The sequence below is a fragment of the Pan troglodytes genome, chromosome 1 (assembly GCF_028858775.2).
Source record: "Pan troglodytes isolate AG18354 chromosome 1, NHGRI_mPanTro3-v2.0_pri, whole genome shotgun sequence".
In the NCBI taxonomy this organism is placed as follows: domain Eukaryota; kingdom Metazoa; phylum Chordata; class Mammalia; order Primates; family Hominidae; genus Pan; species Pan troglodytes.
The window spans coordinates 174,262,502-174,284,918 of NC_072398.2; the positions used below are offsets into that span (position 1 = coordinate 174,262,502).

The 22,417-nt window shown below is 34.9% G+C and overlaps 2 protein-coding genes and 1 long non-coding RNA gene across 14 annotated transcripts in view; 2 read left to right on the top strand and 1 right to left on the bottom strand.

Annotated features, from left to right (window-relative positions):
• FYB2 (FYN binding protein 2) overlaps positions 1–4,571 on the top strand; it is a 103,894-nt gene extending 99,323 nt beyond the window's left edge. For 2 of the 7 annotated variants that reach the window (XR_010153839.1, XM_016919284.3), the window contains one exon: positions 244–1,517. Coding sequence is in view for 3 of the 7 variants with exons in the window: in XM_016919284.3 (XP_016774773.2) it covers positions 244–323 (80 nt within the window). In the remaining 4 variants the exon portion in view is untranslated. Of the gene's footprint in view, positions 1–243; positions 1,519–1,539 lie in introns of those variants that run through there. The other 5 variants (XR_008547630.1, XR_001706833.3, XR_001706830.3 and 2 more) reach the window with 5 other exon arrangements.
• A 35-nt stretch (positions 4,572–4,606) lies between these two features.
• PRKAA2 (protein kinase AMP-activated catalytic subunit alpha 2) overlaps positions 4,607–22,417 on the bottom strand; it is a 70,038-nt gene continuing 52,227 nt past the window's right edge. For 4 of the 6 annotated variants that reach the window (XM_009458687.4, XM_016919269.4, XM_063801562.1 and 1 more), the window contains 3 exons: positions 15,455–15,959; positions 13,712–13,838; positions 4,607–12,460 (listed from right to left, as the gene is read on the bottom strand). In XM_009458687.4, coding sequence (XP_009456962.1) covers positions 12,222–12,460; positions 13,712–13,838; positions 15,455–15,959 — 871 coding nt within the window. In that variant the 3' untranslated portion in view covers positions 4,607–12,221. Of the gene's footprint in view, positions 12,461–13,461; positions 13,839–15,454; positions 15,960–22,417 lie in introns of all 6 variants that reach the window. The other 2 variants (XR_010153841.1, XR_010153840.1) reach the window with 2 other exon arrangements.
• On the top strand, positions 12,407–22,156 carry LOC134809111 (uncharacterized). Its single transcript, XR_010153860.1, has 3 exons — positions 12,407–12,496; positions 12,604–16,501; positions 18,901–22,156. It is a non-coding gene; the product is annotated as an uncharacterized LOC134809111 (long non-coding RNA).

The following is a 22,417-nucleotide window of genomic DNA, read 5'->3' on the forward strand; positions in this document are numbered from 1 at the left end:
TTGAAATTCAGGATAAGTTTTAAAAATTAGACATGCAGTGCCCTATTCTATAAGGATTATGTTGGAAGAGACTTTATTATTGTCTCTCCTGAGTATGCTATCAAACTTCTCTACACAGCTTTATAAACATTTTAAAAGAACACAAACATATTAAACTAGATCAGAAATTCCCTAGAAATCTCCCACTCAACTGTTTCATTGTCCTATATTTTAAAATGTTTGCATATTTTTATTTTTTCTCAGGCATCAAAGTTGGTCACCTTAGAAAGATCAAGATCAAATGCTATGGACTGCACAAGGGAGAACTAGTCCTAAGATCCTAGTCCTGCGTTACATCAGTTTCAGTTTACATGTCAAAATTTTGAGATGGTGGAATCTGTGGAAACTTTCGTTCTGAACTTAAAAGAGAAAAATAAAAACAAATCCTCAACATTTAGATGTTGGTTCTACTCCTAAAAGGTTATCTTTCAATGTCTATTTCAGTATCTACTTCACTGCCAGTTCAAGAGAATGTGAAACAGTATGTGTTAGCATTTGAGCACTTATTTAATGAGCCATATCCAAAGTTAGAAATCATGCCTTATGGCACCTAGTCAGTTGTGCAGATGGTTAGTTTGCTTCTAATATTAGTACATGAGCATTTGTAATAATTTCTAGATGTGCATTCAAGCTTGGTATAATTTAATTCTGAACAGTAAACAGTGTAACCAAGGTCTTTTAAATACTCAAGTTTAAGGTATAATCTTAATTATGGCTCAGTCTTTAAACAAGTATAAATGTCCTTTTACTTTATCACAAAAATAAACTCATATGAATACTGTTCCACATTTGTTTCTTTTGGGAATAGTTTGCAGAAAAATAATTTATTCCTAAATTCACCCATCATTTTAAGAAGTGCCCAAATATATTTAACAAAATAATATATATGCTGTATTACTTTAAAACATCTTTTTGTCCAAAATAAGAACAATTGTCATTATTTTGTCTATGCCCAAATAACTATTCAAATAATAGCATTCATATGTACTTTCATTTATATGGAATTAAATAAAAATTTCAAAGCTGACATCTATTCTGTTTTTTAAATGAGGTGCACTGCATGTCAATAAGAGAAATAAATTCTACATATGCATTTAACAGTTTCAAATTTTTGAAAGTGGCTTTTTCGGCGCTGAAAAACTGAAGAATTTCACTCAGTTCTTTAAGCAGGGTTATTCTGGCCTTCACAAGTGTGATGGAGTTTGTTTCCATGGCCTTGTTCTTTATATTGAGGCCATTTTTTTTAAGCTTCTAGGTTCTTTTATCTTCCTTTTCATGTTCCAAATGACATTTGTCAATAAAGGCCAAGCTTATTCTAAAAGACAGGAATCAAAGATATTCAAAAAGTTCAGAGTTTAGAGAAGGAAATCTGTAGAGATTATTACAAATAACATAATTAAACAAGATATGAATGGAACAGCTAAAGGATTAAAAAATATTTTACAGAGAAGGTAACACTGAAGCTTCGTCTTTCTTTAAATATGTTTGTTTATTTATTAGACAAGGCACAGAGATGGAAGAGCCATGCTCTGTCTGGTGATTGATTGATTATGAAGAAATTCAAAGTAAATGGAGTGTAGAATGTCTGGTGGGGAATGGCAAGAGCTGTTTGTTTGGAATGCGGTAAGGTGGGGCTAGAATGTGACAGACTTCACTTGTACCTTTTCCTTTAGAGAGTAAGGAGTCATTTAAGGGTTAAGCAGGAAGAAAATGCCAGTTATTTGGGGGACAGGAAGAAAATGCCAACTATTTGGGGGATGGGAAGCAATCACCAATATGGATAATAGAGGAGAGATTAATCGTTTTTGCAATATTCTAGGCAAAAGGGCATTACAGCTTAAGACAGCAGCAACAGAAATATATGGTATAGGAGCCCCATTAGAGATATTACAGAGGTAAAACAGAATGTCTTGGTGACTAATTAGATGTAGCGATGACAGAGAAGGAGAATTAGGGAATGGCTTTGAGACTTCTTTTCTGGGAGATGAAATTAAGGCTGGTACCAAAGATTGGAAATTTATTTCTGCTTAGACTAGAGACCAAACTCTGTTTGGACCCCCTGAACTAAATCTACTACCCAGTGAGAGGCAATTGCAGCCCTCTCCTGCTCTCCAGGACAATAATTGTTAGAGTAGGCATTGTAGAACACAAGGCTAAGTATGGTCTGTGGGCAAGAAGAGTATATGACTACGTTGAGCAGAAATCTTTCATGCAGTAATCCTGTCCAACAGAGAATCATATACCATACATCACTCTTGCCACTTCACCAAGCCATTAAGCCTTTTAAATCTTGGAGTGACAGTGGGACTAAATTTGAATTCAGATAAGTTTGTCCCCTGCACTTTCCGCCTCATTGTTCTAATTTTCCGCCTCATTGTTCCGCCCCTTGTTCTAATTTGACTCACTCAGCTCTTTGCATCTCAATTTCCTCATTATTAAAACAGGGCTAGGCCGGGCGCAGTGGCTCACGCCTGTAATCCCAGTACTTTGGGAGGCTGAGGTGGGCGGATCACTTGAGGTCAGGAGTTCTATACCACCCTGGCCGATATGATGAAACTGTCTCCACTAAAAATACAAAAATTAGCTGGGTGTGCTGGTGCACGCCTGTAATTCCAGCTACTCAGAAGGCTGAGACAGGAGAATCACTTGAACCTGGGAGGCGGAGGTTGCAGTGAGCTGAAATCACGCCACTGCACTCCAGACTGGGTGACAGAGCAAGACTCCGTCTAAAAAAAAGATAAATAATAATTAAAAAAAAACAGAGCTAATAACTCTCATCTCGTCTACTTCAAAGGGTAGTTGTTATGCTATAATGTAATAATATAAAAGTAGTCTAAAATCCTGAATACACACTACTGTATAAGTGGTGTCATTTTTGTACCTGGCTTTTTCTGAAGTTGGAGATGCTGAAAACAAAAATACATTTTTAAAATTCAAATTGTAAGACTTGAAAGAATGGCTGTTAAGTAATTTTTTTGCATAGACAGAAAAATGTTCAGGGTTAAAAGCCTATTAAATATGGTATACTAAAGTATAAACTATTTTGTCTAATATAAACTAGTACCTAACTATTATTTATTGATATGGTATAGGTTTTTAGAAAAAATGATTGTTTTTCTATCCTTTCTATCCATACTTAATGCAGTTATGTTTCTATTTCACTAATATCAGCCACATTTCCTCCATTCTTGGATTCAAAGCATCAAAACTATATTTTTCACATTATTAATCTGCAAGGTTTCAAAATGTAAACACCGTAACTAAGACTTCAGTAATATTCTAAGCAGATGTCATCTGTCTCCTAGAAACCCTAATTGAGCATAAAGCTTCAATGGAAAGACTAAGTTTACCTTTTATTTTCAATTTTGTATAAAAATATAGTAAAGATAATGGCATCATCAGATAAAAGGCAGCATACTAAAGCACTTTACTGTAACAGAGGCTTAACACTGGCCTACTCATAAACTCACTGACATATAGGCCAGGCCCTCCAGCAACCTTAAGATGTCCCAAGACCTCCCTTCCCGCTTCTGAGTTTCTCTGTGATATACTCACTCTTCTAAGATGTCATAGCAACCTTCTTGACCAGGCCCTCTCCTGCAAATCTTCAAAACTTTTAAAAGGTATATTCTAGGGGGAAGAAATGGAAGAGGAAAAATATGAACATACAATAACAAAACTAAGAAGTGGCTGCCTCTTATTATGGGTGAGATTTTTCTGATTCTTTAAATTTCCTTCACTTTTCAAATTTCCTATAGGAAGCATCTATTATCTATGCAATTTAGGAAATAAAAAATATTTTCACTAATAAAAACAAATCCATTCTTTTCCTTCAAGTTTAGAAAAAGCAAATTGAAATCTTTACCTGTATATCCTGATTTTAATATGCTTGCATTTTTCTTTTTCATGAGGGCTAAAGTATGCTTTTCAAAAAGCACATAGTCCAGGTGGGCCCAACTTAATCACATAAGCCCTTAAAATTTGAAAAGGAAGGCAGTAAAGTCAGTCTCAGCAAGTCAGAAACATGTAGTTGAAGAGAAGGAAGAAGAGATCCAACCCATAAGCCACTTGTTGCTGGTTTTGAAGATGAAGGGAGCCATGGGCCAAGGGATGATGGCCTCTAGAAGCTTTAAATGATTCCTAGCCAACAGCCAAAAAGGCAACAGGGACCTCAATCCTACAGCACCATGGAACGAAATTCTGCCAACAACTCAATGCAACTGGAAACAGATTCTCCTCCACAGCCCAGCCCTATCAATGCTTTGGTTTTCAGCTTGTGTGACTTGAGGCAGAAAAACCAGCTAAGCCTGCTGGATTTCTGACATATAGAACAATAAGATAATTTGTATTTTAAGTCGTTAAGTTTGTAGTAATTTGTTACAGCAACAGTAGAAAACCAATGCAATAACTCAAGTTAAAAACTATAATGTACAACTAAGATGACAAAAATGAAAAAAGATGGTGTGAAATCACCAATGAGTATAGGCAATCTTTTCCACTAACAACTTTCCTGTAACTATTAGTTGGTGTGCAGAATACCAGCATAATGATGGAGCAGAAACAAAAATAGCTTTCAAATGAATCAGAGACTTTAATTTGATTTTGTGAAAAAAGCTTATAAGCAATCAGACAGGCTGCTTTTCTCCTTTGTGTTTGTTACCTATGAGTTTCATACGGTGCAAACATTAATTAGGAAGAATCTGTAACTATGAAATGCTATGTAATTCAGGAAGACATCTTTTCCATATGGTTACTGAAAGACAAATCCTTCCCATATCATTTAACACTCACAAAAAGTATATAACAAACAAAACTGAAATTTGAATCGGAGTTTATTTGAACAGAAAAGCACTGGAAGTCTGTTCATTTTTTTTCTTGAAACCAATTATAAAAAGTGGTCCCAATTTCAACAATTAAAAAAAATTTTCAATAAATACGTAATGAAGTATTCAATGGGTCAATGTATCAACCTATGGATTTTTTTTTCTTTTTCAAAGGTAGGCTAAGAATGAATGAATGCAGGATGTTTTTGAAAAAAAGTAAATATTATATCCTATATTATGATTGTCATGACACAACCAAATGGCTGTTTTCAGTTTTATTTGTTGCACTCAAAATCCACTGTATATTTAAGCATACATGACAAAGAACACAACCATTCTTCCTAAAACAATAAAGATACTATCCTTAGAGTTCACAGTTCTATAACAACTTTACATTAAATGTTCAAAACATTGTACAACCACAGATATTTGTGAACAGTCTTGAGAGCTGTATTTTGGTACATTAAGGCAGCTTCAGCCAACATTTTAAGAGATTCTGAATATTTGTTACAACACAGGACAAGTTTGATATTTGAATACTTGAGGTCTCAAGAAATATTAAATATCACCTAACAACACCGCAATTTGTGAAACTGTGATCTTACCTAAAAATCAAGATACTCATCCTATCAGTATCAAAGATACTTATTTTTTTTAAAAAAAGGAATTTACATTGAATGTGGGGATATAAACCCTGTATTTAAACAAGGGCTTTCAAACAGTTGCTCACACACATCTGTGAGGTAGGTTATTATCCACATTTTGTAAATCAAAAAACTAAATGAGGTTATGTGACTTGCTGCTGCTTCAGCAGCCAAAGGAAGAAACTGATTCCAAGTTAGATTTTGTTCTTAGCTCTGAGTTGTTTCCTTGACAAACTTTTTAAAGGGGTTAAATATAAAAACTGCCATTCATTAAATTCATTTATAAAGCATGAGAAGGTGGCCAAATGTTATGTTTACCAAGGTGACTTATAAAGTCAATCAACATGAAAGAAGTAGGAAAATACATTTAGTGAACAACTTCTGATAGTGATAGTGAGAGGTTTGACCAAGGGAACTCAATCAGGCAGATGCAAACAACATGATCATTTGTAGGAGGCAGATCTAAGGAGAACTGAGAGGGATTAGAAAAAAAGAAAATATAGTTTAAACAAGTTTTTACTATTACTCTTCTTATAATTTAAGGGAGAAGGCACAATTTAGTGTTTTTTTTTTTTTTTAGAACAGTGGATCTCTTTTCCACTTTAGGAAAATGTTATCTGTCTAGAAAAATGGCCATTTTTGGTAGCAAAACTTAAACAAATGTGTAACTGTGAAAAATGCACGTTTAAATTAGTAGAAAAAAATTAACAATGCAATTCTCCTTGGCTAGAATGTTTTTGTTCCTCCTTGAAATTTTAAATCAACACAACGTAGCAACCCTCCCTGCCCACCTCAAAAAAGCTCACACTGTATGAACCTTGTCAAAATTCTACATATTATTCAAAAAAGTCTTCATGCCAGGATAGTCTCCAAATTCTTTTTTCATTTTTTTTTTTCTGGAGAGTGCTCTATTCTAGGATTTAATTACACTTCAAACGTAATTGAAATTTACCTACCCTGCTTGTCCAAACAATCAAGAGCCACTTCCATAAAATCTAAACTACTTTAGATATAAACCATTTTTACCAAAAGTCACATCATAGTCACAACGGCAAACTGGCATTGCTATGCAAGGCTGGCAGTAAACATTAACATTAGCTTGCAAAATTAATACAGGCCTACAGTCTGATAACTCTTCTAGACCCAGCCTGATTCTTATCAGGCTATGGCTGAAGAAGTTTAATTAAAACTCAGTCCAGTCTAGACCGTGTGACCTGTTCTTTGTGCTATTACTGTTCAGTGGCATCAAATGCATCATAATTATAGGTGGAAAGGCTAGTAATGATGCCAGCAACTTGTTTAAGTGAAGTTTTTATAATTTTTAAAGCTCAAACATAAGTACATTTCAAAGTTTTATAAGGTTTGGGAGAAACTCTATCAAGCTAATAATAATTCAGTGTTTGTAAATTAGAAATATATTCTATGAAAATAGTTATATCATGTAATATACATACAAAATGAAAAATTATCAATCTGCATATGAAATTTGGATAAGACTAATTCAGATAATAGTCAAAAACTATAACAATTTAGACAGGGACTGGGGCTAGTTTTCTTTTTCCTTTTTTTTTTTTTGATACAGAGTCTTGTGCTGTCACCCAGGCTGGCATGCAGTGGCATGATCTTGGCTTATTGCAACCTCTGCCTCCCAGGTTCAAGAGATTCCCATGCCTCAGCCTCCCGAGTAGCTGGGATTACAAGCAGCCTGTCACCACACCGGATAATTTTTATATTTTTAGTAGAGACGAGGTTTCACTATGTTGGCCAGACTGGTCTCAAACTCCTGAACTCGGGTGATCCACCCACTTTGGCCTCTCAAAGTGCTGGGATTATAGGCATGAGCCACTACACCCAGCCTAGTTTTCCTTTTTCAAAAATGATTGTGCTATAAGAATCACATAAAATTATAAGAAGAATCATGTTTGAAAGTTTCTTCAGCATTTTTAAGCACCCTCAATAACTCAGAAATACTTATAAAAACCAATATGCTAATCATAAATACTTCAGATAATTACATCTCGTTAGTACAATCAACTGGTTAAAATAAGAACTATTTATTTAAGACTACTTTATGTCACTCTAAGACTTGAAAGCAATACATCTGTGTTTATTTTTATTACTCAACCACTCTGATGTTTTATTAATTCAGACTGTTCTTCCCCAGAGGAAAGGTGGTTTCCTATAAAGAGCAATTGATCACTGCTGGATACTTGTATGGTGTTAAAGCTTTATGAAGAGCTTTCTGGTCCTGCTTCCTCATCTGGAAATGGCAAAAATGCTTTCTCTGGTTACCTCTCCAAGTTATTGTAATAGTAAGTAAACAATATGAAGGGTCTCTAGATCGAAAAATCACTATAAAAAATATATGGAACACTTTCATCACTCCAAATTTGTAATGCTTTTCTTCATGCCAAATGGACGTGATGTTTCACCGTGTTTGGTTTTCTGGATGATTTTTGCCATTTGCATTCCTCCAGCAGCTGTATTTAGAAAAATATTCAAGTATATACCTTTGACATGCCTCACCAAATCAAAACAGAAACATTCACACTCATATAAAAACTCTAAATATATAAAAAGTGAACACTAACACAAATCATATGGAAAAGCAGAAAAGAACTTGAAAGCTCAAAGGTACCTTAGAAGTGTTAAAATCTACCTTTCTCATTTTAGGAGTTATAAAAATGAGGCCAAACATAGGATGTGACTTACCAACAGATTGCACATATCCCTCGTCCAGAGTTTTTAATAGAGTCTTTGAGAACTACTATTAAAATAAATTACATTCCCTATTTAAAAAGCCACAGGGTGACACAGGAGAACCAAGTAAATAAATGCAAGATTGAAAAGGTTTGGGTCTTTAAAAACAAATAAACAAAAACAGACAAAATTGTGAACATGTCTAGCATTTAGACACTCAGCTTTTACAACCATTAATAGGATGTAAATTATTACCCGGTGAATAGACAAAGTGGTGTCTGTGGCAGGCATGTTCCAGGTTTTTACATTTTATAAATCGAAAGTGAGGTGCCTACATTAACTCAGTACACTGCACATTATTCAATGCTACTGATAAATCCAAACAGATCAAAAATCTACAATAGTTGCTTATGATTTTTTCTAAACTATGTCTCATTTAACAGTAAAAATCAATTTGTATTCCCTGAGTACAAACTGTCTAGGGAATAAGAAAAAGCAAACTCAGAATTATAAAACTGTCCTGAAAAACCCATTTGCAGAAAATGGAGAATTGTTCATGCTACATATAGCCAATACCCTGACATAGAAATACAATTATTTCTGATTAATTTAGGCTTCTGGATTCTCTTTATAGATAGCTAGTATAAAGGAATGTAAACACTAGAGATTACAAAAGTGTCTCTTAACAGGTTAATCAAAACAAAAACCCAACTTGTAAATGGTTTGCCTACTTCCCTCCCTGCATATTCTATTTGAGAAGGTAGCTGTTCCTACATTGAAACATAAGGAATTAGATCTTCATATGGTATCCCAAAGAAAAGTATTTAGAAAATGTTCACTGACTACACATTTTAAAAGTAAGAATCAGTGACACTGATTCATTACCCACAGAGCCATAAGCATGAGTCACTAGTCTCTTAGACTTTTTTTTAACAAGTAATCTTGTTTCAGGTTTTTCAGTCACCCATGCATAAGAATAATGTTGCACTCAAATAATAATACAAGATGATTAAGAAAACCAAGGTGTCATGAAACAAGTTGCAGACACAGAAAATTCTATTTAATCCAGCATTCACTCATGATGAACATGTCTGCAAGTTAAAACAAAGTAATTCTAATTTTCAATCAGATTCTCCCAACAACCAGTAAGAGAAATGGAAGTGTTAATTATTAACTACCCTAATTATGGCATTCTGGGACAGTATTTTCCTAAAAAATGTATTTCCCAAATTTGCCTTTTTTCATGGGATATTAAGTTTTTTAAAATGAAAAATTAATTTGGGCAAAGTTCAACAAAGTTATATGGCTTTCTTTTTTTTCACAGAAAGACCTGTCAAAGTCTTTAATGCTGACATCCACTGTCATCTTCGAGGGGAAGAGTAGCATGCAACATTTTTCAAACTTAGTCCATGCAATCTTTTTTTCTGTGGAGCATCTCACAGGATATACTTTGGGAAATGCAGTTCTAGAACTACATGGAGTCCATTTCCAAGATATAACTAAGGCCTTATCTATAACCTAATAATAGAAGCTCTTCTCCCGTGTCTTAACTGGAGGAAATTATTGTTAGCCCACATCTACCTACCACATCCAGAGTTTACAAGACTGAAATGTGGAAATTTGGGGCTAACAACTGATTCTTTCCCTCTATCTGCCCATGAGCAACAAAAAGCCTGCTGTAACAATGTTCTAGCTCTAATTGTGCTGGACTGCATCTCCTGAAATCTTCTCTCTAAAAACCAACCACCTAGATTCACAAAATAGCTGTTTTAAAAACATACACATAAAAGAACCCAAACTGTGACCATTAGTTCTCCTAAAATTCAGTAGGTAAATATCAAACTACAGCTGTTCATAAATACTGGCAAGAATTAGAAAACAGTAAATAATTAACTCTCAAAAAACATGGCAATCATCCATATAAGGTAATTTTGATATGAACAATTTTTTAATATCTGACCTATTAGACTAATGGAGCTAAAACATCACTGGATTCCTTCTGTTTCTCTGCCTTCAAAATTTTTGCGGATTTTGTCATTGGGGTTAAGTAATCTGATTAGTTCCTTATTTCTAAGGTAATTCCATTCATAATCAGGCAAATATTATGAGGTGGCCCTGTTTTTTCCCAAAAGAGGTATGGACCCATTTAGAGAACCCAAAACTATGCCATATCTATAATGGACCAGGCTAACACAGCAGGACTGCTTATCACTATACAAATAATCACGTAAAAATTACCTTTAGGTGCCACAAGATGGCAGTCTTTCAATAATTAAACCTTACACTATCTCAAATTGCAACCCGCCCTCCTTCCCAAATTGGTGAACTATTCATTTATTTTGATATTAAGAAGTTGGACTTATAAGTTATTTAACATCAGTTTTTAAAAGATCTGCAAAGCCATATGATGTGACACAACGCAAACTCCTGATTCAAAGAAAATTTAAAGATAGACACACTTGTTTTCCACGAACACAGGAGAAACTTAGTCTAATATTCTCATTTGCTTCTTGGTAGAACATACATTACTTTTGGCAAAGAGAAGCCTGTCAAGGTAATGTCATTTTTTTGTTTTCAAGAGCTTAATTTTTTTAGGGTAATCCAGGTAAATAAGTGTTAATTACAACATAAAAATAACAAAAGAATAAATACAAATTAGATAAATTACACAGAATTTAAAATTAAATACTTTTACTAAAACAAAATATAATCAATAAACTATTATCTACCCTGCTATAGTTTGTGTTTTTTAATCTTAAAAAAAACCTGCACAAAGCAAAACAAACAAACAAAAATCTGGTTTTTGCTTAAAAGCACTGGTTTGTGAATATATATATATATTTATTTAAGATAAAAATTTTTTCTTGATGTTCAAAGCTTCCCTGCCCTATCAGGTTCAACAGTGAAGGTCATAGCCAGCCCTTAGGGCCAGAACAGTGTTTTCAAACTTGGACTAGAAAAGATTCAAAGCTATATCAATCAACCACTCAGGATCAAACAATGAACAAAGACAATAGTGACTAGGTTAGGTGAAGTGAAGGGAGTGGCTTCCAATGAAGAATTAGCATTATGAGCTGCACCAGGACCCTAACACCTAACACAGAAAATAAAGATCAAAGATAAGGATTCTCATTTAAGGGACTGTTGATACTTTGCTTTGTTTCATTTAACTATTTTATCACTGTTGGTGAAATGCAAAAATAAATAGAGGCAAAAAGAATTTGAGAAAGGTAGATTTTGAAGACATTTTTTAAATGACATAAGTTTATGTAAAAGACAAAAGTTGTTGCAATTCCAGATGTTCCAATATTAATTTGAAACTTGAAGGCTCTTAAGATAAATATATTATTCAGGGAAATCTCAAGATAAAAATCCTGAGTTAGTTACAGCTGTTTTTAAGAAACCTGAAAATTGTGGTTACCTGTTACATGACCACAGTCCTTCTGTTGAATACACTAGGCAGTATTTGTACAAATACTGTTAGAAAAACTTGGCTTCTGAAATCTTGGAGGCAGGTTTTTAAGATTTCAACATTTAAATAATATCTTACTCGTGGTTCTTTTACTTTTTAATCTTCTTTTGTTAAAATAAATTGGGGGCATAAACACAGCATAAAGCCTACTGAAATTTAGGAAGTAAACTAGATTTACCTACACCAAACAGCAAAGCAAGGAGGTGTTGCCAAACCACCCTTACATTGAGATGGTTCGCCAGTGTGGTGTGTTAATCGTCTGTAGTGAACTCATTATTGTAATTAAAAATCTTCATCGATATTAACCTATTAAAGATATTGCCTATGTGAATTTATCATAGGCACAATAGAATTACAGATTTCTACAAGTAAATAAGATGTCAGATATTTTGTTTTCAGTAATTTCAATAGCATTGTGTGCCTCTGGAAATAATTCATGTTTCTCAATTAGTATTGCAGTGGATATTATCCAAAAGTAAGATAAAAATTTAAAGAATATAACTGATTTTCATAGTGCAATAACAGAAAGAAACTAGAGACAGATCAACGGGCTAAAGTAGTAATCAGACTGGCACACATTTCAAAAAAATCCATGGTGTGACTGCCCAGGCGAGGTGAAACTGAAGACAATGTGCTTCCGGTCAAAGAGCCAGTGAGAGAGCCAGAAAGTGAATGGCTCTCTGCAGTTGTGGAATCAAAACTTGATCTTGGTCTGTGTAAGCCAGCAGCAGAACAGGAACGCTGAGGTGTTGAGGAACCAGATCTCTGCTCCACTACTTCATCTGAAATGGACCAAAGAAGAGCAATTTATATGGAAAGTATATATGCCCAAGCCCTTCCTATGAATTTATGATATTCAGAATATTAAGTAAACACATCTGAGCAAGGGCAACTTAATAATGAATGTCATGTTTCCGTGTTGTAGAAGCACAGTCCTCTTCCTTCCAACAATCATAACAAACATCGCTACCAATCACAAGACTTGCACACAGTCAAAATGTGGCCCCTAAGTCCTTCTCAAATCGGAGTAATCGGCATTGATATTGGAATCAAACTGATATCTCTGCATGTGAAGAAAGCATATCCTTGACAACTTATTTTCTTCTAGCATATCAACAAAAAAAATCATTAAGGTAAAAACAAAAGTTACCATCATATATTGCCTTGGGGAGGTGGAGGGCAAAGTGAGAGAAATCTTGTTAAAACTGCATTTTCTACGATTCCCAGGACCAATCTCCAGAAATTCTGATTTGATAGGTCTGGAGTGGTTCCCAGGGATCTGCGTTTTAATAACAACAACACGTAATTTCGATGAAAGAGGTCTGGGATCCATATAAACACTACCATACATAGTTGATGGTAGTTCAAGAGTAAAATTTAAATGCTTTGTTTAAAACAACTTCCCTAACTCTAAACTCAGTTCCATTCTTGTTCCATCCAGCACCTGACCCTTGGTTTATTCTGGTTTTATCCCACTTGGGCCTCTGAAATGAATAATCAGATTTGGTTTACCCAAGTTTAATTCTTGGCACACACTAAGTTCTTGGACATGACAATTTTCCCTGACGCCTTTGGCTCCTTGATTGCCATGGGTACCTAAATCCAACCCAAATCCCAATGGAGACCTATTTGGTCGCCCTGGCCACCCAGGATGAGGAAAGGTGATGAAGGGGAAAGTTTAGACACTATAATACTAATAAAATATGAATGGAGAAATATGACAAAGAATCTGACAAGTCAGTTAATTTTAAAAAGTAAAACCTGCTTCCCTGTTGTTCCTTACTTGTGCTCCACGGCAACACTTCAAATGATTCTTTTATGCCACGGAGATACTTCTTGTGGAAAGATGCCAGGTAAGAGGTATTCAACATGTCTTTCATCCTTTTCACTTCACTTACATTTTGGTTAAGTCTAGATTGCTTAAAAACCAGTGCAGGACCTACCCACCGGATGTCTTCGAGATGATTTTAACATCTGGTCAACTAGTGCCAAGTTTTATCTTCTCAGAGCTCATGCATGCATAGCTTCCTTACCATCAATGCTTTTAAAGTCCAAAAGATAGCTCCTGTTATCAACCAGGTAAAGTTGTAAGCTCATTTTCACGTAATTGCCAGTCACTGGATTTTTTCTTCTTACACGAAGATGGTATGCATTCACTACCTAAAGTGAAAAATCAATAAAAATAATAAACTACAAAATATCTACCTTTTTATGCAAAAAAAGTCAAAACAAATAATTAATAGGGGTGAGGTAGGAAAGGAATATCAAATAATTTTTTTATATTACTGGTAGTTCACGTTAGTATTTATTTAATACCCACTAAGCAGTACTGTATGGCAATTAAGATTTAAAGGAAAAGCTACTTGAATAAATTTGGGGTACTGAAGAAAAAAGTGAAAGATAAAAGAAAAACTTAAAGAGAACCCAGAGATTACATAGGGTCCAGCTTTCACTCTAGATAAGCATCAACTCTAAAACATCAATTCTAATTTGGTTGTCCAGTCTCTGCCTGAACATGTTCATGGATGATTATGGAGTAGAAGGAACAAAGAGGACCAGGCACAGTGGCTCACGCCTGTAATTCCAACACTTTGGGAGGCCAAGGTGGGTGGACTGCCTGAGCCCAGGAGCTTCAGACCAGCCTGGGCAACATGGTGAAACCCCATCTCTACAAAAACATACAAAAAAAAATCAGCCGAGTGTGGTGGCAGGCGCCTGTAGTCCCAGCTACTAGGGAGGCTGAGGTGAGAGGATAGCCTGACCCTGGGTTGCAGTGAGCCAAGATCGCGCCACTGCAATCCAGCCTGGGCAACAGAGTGAGACCCTGTCTCAAAAAAACAAACAACAAAAACAAAAAACAAACAAAAAAACAACACTGCTTTGGGTTTTCAAAACATCTGTGGTACTAATTTCAAAATGTTTCAGTACAGAATTTTAAAAATGTTAACGTTTCTTTTTTAACTAAATAAGACTGCTCCAAAACAGAGAGATCTGTTTTTTAAATGATTTTAAGAAAATACTCATTTCATGTACAAATAATAAAATGAAAATGACTGATTTATTTGAACACATCAAATGCATATTTATGTGGTAAGTTTGCACATTTTTCTTCTTCCTTTAAAAGTTCACAATCCTCAAGAAAAGAACAAGAGTGAAAGGCATATCTGAAAAGAAAAAATGCCCCTCCCCACACATATATTCAAATAGAACTGAAATGAAATTGAGCACTAATTTTTAAGAAAAGCAAACTGTAGGCTGAGAGTAAGGAAAATGTACTCTAAGTATTAAAAGCACTAGCCAAATAAAAGAGAATATCACAACTTGGAGAAAAGTGTTTATTGACTGAATAAATATGTTCTGATGATATAATTTGTATCGACCACTAGCTATTACAGCCACCTGCCTCTGTCACCTAAAAAAAGAGAAAAGAAAAATAACCTCCCTAAAAAAAAAAGAGAAAGTAAAAACATACTATCTTTGAAGACACTCATGATTTTTCATTGCTATGATGCATGCTGAAACTGGTAAGCTATTTTCTCAGATGATTTCTAGTTGATTACTTTTTTCTTGACCAAGAACACTTCTATAATTCAAAATATGTTGGTTCCCAGTATCAACCACTTTTCATCCTTATAGAGGTTATTTGTTTTGTTTTTAATGTGCATAGCATATTACTAGAAAAAGTTGGGCTTAATACTCAACTCAGGAGCTCAGAGCAGCTTATAATATAGAAAACTGGCTTCTACAAATGATCTTATTACATTATAATTTCCTACCTTCCATTCAAAATCCAGCTGCTTCATAGCTCGGTAAACTTCAGCCATAATGTCATACGGTTTGCTCTGACTTCGGATTCCAAGATGCCACTTAGCTTTTTTCACAGCTAAAGATTTGGGCTTAGTCGTATTCAGTGCATCCAGTGGACATCTTGCTTTGGGGCTGTCTGCTATAAGAGGTGGCATCCTTTCTGGATGAGGTTTCAGGCCTGGGGGAATATGCATGGCACTATCATCCATAAAAGAACCAGATGGAGGACTAGAGGCGAGGTAGAACTCACTGGCTTGGTTCATTATTCTCCGATTGTCAATGATAAGATGATAAGCCACCGCAAGCTGGTCTTGAGGGTCACCACTATATAAACTGTTCATTACTTCTGATTCTGTACATTCAAATTTTTCACACACTTCTTTCACAGCCTCATCATCAATGACGTTAGCATCATAGGAAGGGTCTTCAGGAAATAAGTAACTGGGCAAATCTTGTTTAAACCATTCATGCTCTCTAGGAAAAACACCACAATACATTATTGTAAGACACGGTTTGGCAAGTCCAAATAATTTAGACATAGGGCAATATAATAGAATATAATCAAAAGATCTGGTCTCTAGACCTAGCTCTGCCACTTACTAGCTATGTGATCCTGAGCAAGTTAATTACCCACCACCCTTGAATAACTATGGTTATTAAGACTTGGCATTTGGATGACATTTTCTCAAAAATGAAAAAAGCGAGCCCATCGCTTTAAGGAAAACAACCAGCAATATTTGTTGCCAATGATAAAATTCAAGCTTTCAAGCAAAAATTTCAAATTTTGTATTATTTGTGTGAGTTTAACAGCTTCTCAATACTTAAAGACTTTCTGATAAAGTTGGTGTTAATAATAATAAATATGCTTTTTTTCTTTTCCAACCACTTATCTGAGTGAGGTCAGACCTTCTTTACACACTTCAACTAATACAAAATAATGCAACAGACTGAATGAAGAAGGTATGAAAACCACACTTCAGCTAATACAAAATAGTGCAACAGATTGAATGAAGAAGGTATGAGAACCTAGCTGTCTTTGATATAAAGTAATTCTTCTCACAATTTTTTTTGGAAAATATGGTTATTTTTCATGAAAGATGTATTATTTAACATAGTTATTTTTAAGTAAATTACATATTTTCTTAATTTCTCAGTTTTAATTCTAATATAGTAAATATTGATAGATAATAACCTACATTTTAAAAAATCCCCCTTGAGGTCCTCAATAATTTTTAAGAGTTACAAGATTTTAAAATCAAAAAGTTTGAGAACTGCTCTCCTAAGCCTTATTTTCTCACACTTCCGGGCCTTTGCGCTTGATGTTACTATTGTTATCCTAGAATACCAAACCATTTTCATCTAACACAAACTACTCCTTCGAGATTGTTTAGGCATTATTACCTGGTAGAATTGGGCATCCCCTAAGTTCAGATGAAGATATATTTTGACTGAATGTCTTCTATTCACTGATTAATTTATTTTTGAATATTTACTGAGGACATACTATGGACAAAAAGAAACATTCCTTGCAAAGATTTATTTTAGCTGCATAGAGATTAAACAAATATACATAAAATATAGTTACAAATATACAAATATGCAAATCCTGTGATAAAGACTGCAAGAGAAATTGCATAGAGTAAAATGAGAGTATATAATTTAGAATGAGAGGCGGGTGATCAGGGAAGCCACTCTGAGTAATATTTAAGCTGACACTAGAATGATCTGAAGTCAGCTATGCAAAGAGTTGCAGAACAGATATTCCCAGCAAAAGAAACAATATGTGCAAAGACCATGAGACAAGAAAGAGTTATGCTGTGCTCTAGGAACTGGAATGAGCTCAACATCATGAAAGAAGAATGAGTTATGAGATGGAGTACCAAATGAAATCAGATATTTCTAAGAATTGTAGGCCATAAAAAGGAAATCTCATGATTTGAACTGGTGGTTGATGAAAATCATTGAAGGATTTTAAAGAGACAGGGTAACATAACCTAGTTATCATTCTGTAAAGATCATTTTGTTTGTGGTATAGAAAATGAATTGAAAAGATAAAAATGATGCCAGGCGCGGTGGCTCACGCCTGTAATCCCAGCACTTTGGGAGGCCGAGGCGGGTGGATCACCTGAGGTCGGGAGTTCGAGACCAGCCTGATCAACATGGAGAAACACCGTCTCTACTAAAAATACAAAATTAGCCGGGCGTGGTGGCACATGCCTATAATCCCAGCTACTAGGGAGGCTGAGGCAGGAGAATCACTTGAACCTGGGAGGCGGAGGTTGCGGTGAGCCGAGATCGTGCCATTGCACTCCAGCCTGGGCAACAAGAGTGAAACTGCGTCACAAAAAAAAAAAAAAAAAAAAAAAAAGAAAAGATAAAAATGATGATGGTGATGCTAGTTGCAATAGTCCAAGTAAGAAATAATGGTGTGTCAGGCCCTGAGGATATGTACAAAGATAAAACTTCTACAGCTACTAGACTTTTCTATCACAATACATGCTTTTAGTTGTTGATTTTTTTCTTAATCTTGCCCAGTAAACTGACAACTTCCTTTTTTTTTTTGAGACAGAGTCTCGCTCAGTCACCCAGGCTGGAGTGCAGTAGCTCAATCTCCACTCACTGCAAGCTCAGCTTCCTGGGTTCACGCCATTCTCCGGCCTCAGCCTCCCGAGTAGCTGGGACTACAGGCACCTGCCACCATGCCCAGCTAATTTTTTTTTGTATTTTTTTAGTAGAGACGGGGTTTCACCGTGTTAGCCAGGATGGTCGCTGACCTCATGATCCACCCGCCTCAGCCTCCCAAAGTGCTGGGATTACAGGCGTGAGCCACCACGCCCGGCGACAACTTCTTGAAATAGTGACCATACCTTATTTAGCTCTACCCTACTACCTAGCAGATTAAATGCTCAATAAATGCTGCATATATGATAAATAGACAAAGTATGGACACAAAAAACAATTCATTCATGTGTTTATTGGCTATATAATAATATTAAGCACCTATTAATGTTCAGCAATAAAAATAACTTGAGATAGATCTTTTCTATATATATATTTTTTGAGATGGAGTCTCGCTCTGTCACCCAGGCTGGAGTGCAGTAGCGCAATCTTGGCTCACTGCAACCTCTGCCTCCCAGGTTCAAGTGATTCTCCTGTCTCAGCCTCCCGAATACCTGGGATTACAGGTGCACACCACCACACCCAGCTACAAAAGAAGTAAAAGAAGGCAAAAAATTATGTTACATGTCTAATATTTTTAAAATATCAATGACAAATAGAAAAGTTAAGCACTTTCAAAATAAACTCAAAAAATCTATTATTCCATAAAACAATAAAATACCAGCAAAAACTGTGAAAATCAACTTTTTCAGAACACTGGAAATTAACCAAAAACTGTGAAAATCAATTTTTTCAGAACCCTGGAAATTAACCAAAGGCTTGCAACAATCTGAAGACTGTTTATTCAAGAAAAATGGCTGAATCTCAATAAGAAAGGTGAGATTTGTGGCTTTTTAAGTTGCCCTAAGTCCGCTTCCCTTTGTCCAGCTCCTTGGCAGCCTTGAAAACGAACAGCCTCATAATCACAGAACTGAGAAAACAGGAGCTTAACAATCACTGGGGCATTGAGGTGGGGAGAATAGAGGAGCAGAATAGTTTAGAGCTCCCCAAAAATCTTACCATGAGAGAACTGTGATTATTTTACATGTCTAGCAGTTCTCTGGAAACCTCCACTCACAAGCCTGGTTTTTATGTGACCTGACTCAGAGCTTACTCCTGCAAACAGCCTTCTCCCCAGGGCATTTGTTAAAAAAGAAAAAACAAAAATCAATGGCAACTGTCTAACATCACAACTGCCTGAAGCAGCAGCGAAAGCTGGGTAAAGGGAAAGCTGACCAAAACACTTAAAAGGAAAAATTAGGAAACACAATTTCCAGAGGGGTCTTTGGAAAGCTCTGATATATTTCTGGAACTCAGAAAGGCCAGAAACAAATGCAGGGTTGTGTGTTTGCCTGAGAAAAAACTGAAAGGGCCATAATTTCTCACCACTGGCAGATTTTGAGGCTCTGCACAAGCAGGAAGTGAAGGCTAAGGCAGAGTTACAACTGCCTGTTGGAGCACTAAGGATATACCCCAACATCACACAAAGCCCATTAGCAAAGGATGGGAGACTTATTAGATCAGGGCATTTAAGGAAATTTTTATCTAATCACTAGCTGATCATTAAGCTAACCAAAGAGAGATTTCAGTAGCCATATATAAAAAAGAATACAGATTTTACAGAATCAGATCAGAAAAATCACTAAACAAACAGAAGCAGCAGCAACAACATACGACAATTATAAACTCTAGATATATACACCCAAGAGAAATGAAAGCATAGCCATACAAATTGTGTATGTAAATGTTCATGGAAACAGTAGTCATAAAAGCCACAAATTAGAAACAATTCAATCTTCATTAACTAATGCATAAACAAAATGTAGTATATTCATACACTGGAATATTTTTCAAGCAAAAAAAATGAAGTACTAATACATGCTACAGTAGGAAAGTACTTTGTAAACATTATGCTAAATGACAGACGCCAGATACAAAAGACCACATACTGTATGATTCCATTTATATGAAATGTCCAGAACAGGCACAAACACAGAAAGTAGATTAGTGGTTGCCAGGGGATAGGAGGAAGGGGAAATGGGGAGTGACTATTAGTGTGTATAGTTTCTTTCACGGATGATAAAATAGTTCTGGAATTAGATGGCCGTAATGATTATGGAACTTTGTGAATATACTAAAAGCCAGTGAATTATACAATCTAAAGGGATAAATTTATGATATGTGAATTATATTTTAAAAATTAATTTTAAAAAACAATAAGGAAACAATCTAAATTTGATTTCTAATTCATTAATTTAGTCAAATGGCCATAATTGCTTGTAATAACTTACAATTTTAAAAGCCATCCTTCTAGCTTTTGATTTTCAGGAGTCGGTTTCTGAACTAACTCTACCAAAGTGAGCAGTAACTAGGATGTTTATGAAGGTTCATCTGAGACAAAAGCAATTCACTTCACATGGGCTATTATACAGGCATCAAAAATTATATTTTTCTGTCACTACTACCTGATACCTGAAATTGATATATGACTTAAGGTTAGATTATAAAGACTATCAAATTTTAGAAACCTCATGATATGCCCAAATTTATTTAAGTGCAGCTAAAAGGTTTTCAAATATTCCCTCAAAAATAATAATAGCTAATATTATGTTCTAGACATTGTTCTAAAAGCTTTAATTATATTAAGTCGAATATTTGCAGTTTCTGATATTCAATCATTTTCAGACCTACCTAAATGGCAATTTCACAAGGTTTGATCTATGACTACGCTCCCCAAAATTCTAATATATGTGGGAAGTAACTAAGTTGCACATAGCTAATAAACAGATGCACTGGGATTTGTGCTCAGTTGAACTTCAGACCGCTCACTTTAACTATGATAACATTAATACTATTACTAAGCTTAAGATACCTGGAGAACACAAAGATGTGTTTTCCATGAAGATAATATCTATCTTGTTTAACACTATATTACCAGCACCTAGCACAAGACCTTGCACAGAGCAGACGTGAAATAAATATTTGTTGAATGAATAAAAGTGAAAATGGTTAAATAAGCAAATAAATATGAAGATATATTTCCGAACTTCCAATGGCTATCTTACAAGAAAATAATAGATGTACAAAAATAATATTGAGACAGTAAGTATGTAGTAGCATAAGAGATAAATAAAATATGATAGATTGAAAGGATAGACATCACAGAACTGATGTAACAATTTGGAATAGTAGAAATGGCACAGGTTTTGAATTCAGGTAAAGTTCCAAGTTGAGCCCCATTGTGCTCCTTATTAGTTGTGTAATTTTCAACAAACACAGATTTACTTAACATTTAATATGTGTTAGACCTTGTGCATTTTGCTATGAATTAATAATTGGTCCCTAATTTAAAGTAATTTATAATTTAATAGGGGCAAACAGATACATAAATCATGATGTAACCTTTCTGAGCTTCAGTTTCATGGTTTGTAAAATGGTTTATAGCTATCTATGAAAAGTCAATGCAATAACATAAGTTAAGCCATAAAGCAGAATGCTTGGTATTTTGTAATTTTTCAATGATTAGTAATTCTTTTCCCTATTGAACTATATTTTATCAAATCAAGAATTCCCAAACATTGGCCAGGCGTGGTGGCTTATGCCTGTAATCCTGGCACTTTGGGAGGCCAAGATGGGAAAACTGCTTTAGGCCAGGAGTTCAAGACCAGCCTGGTAAACATAGCAAGACCCCATCTCTTTAAAAAAAAAAAAAAAAAAAAAATTAAAAAAATGAGAAGAATTCCCAAACATTAAAAAATTGAATATAGATAAGTAAATATATATATGACATAAATTAAAAAAGATGAAAACTATAGATTCAAGTTATCATATTAAAGTATAGAGATGAATGATACTTTCATGCCATCTACCTACGTACAAATTAACTCTTCCCAGTAAATATATTTACATTTTTCTTCTGAAGTCTATAAATATACAAACATCTGTTTTAAAGCAATGAATCAGTATTATTACCATTTGACTTTTTTTTTAATAAAAAAAAATTTTAATATAGATGGGCGCTTACTATGTTGACCAGGCTAGTCTTGACCTTCTGGGCTCAAGCAATCTTCCCATCTCAGCCTCGCAAAGTGTTGGGATTACAGGCATGAGCCACTGCCCCCAGCCTATTACTATTCTAAATGTATATGCTGATATGAGCAGCTGCAAATATATCAGCATGTCTAATTTTCTAAGGAAAAGTCATTAACAGAAGTATATATGCTAAAGAACTATAAACACAAAGAGTTTTTTTCCTGCTAAGTTCATTTTTATAA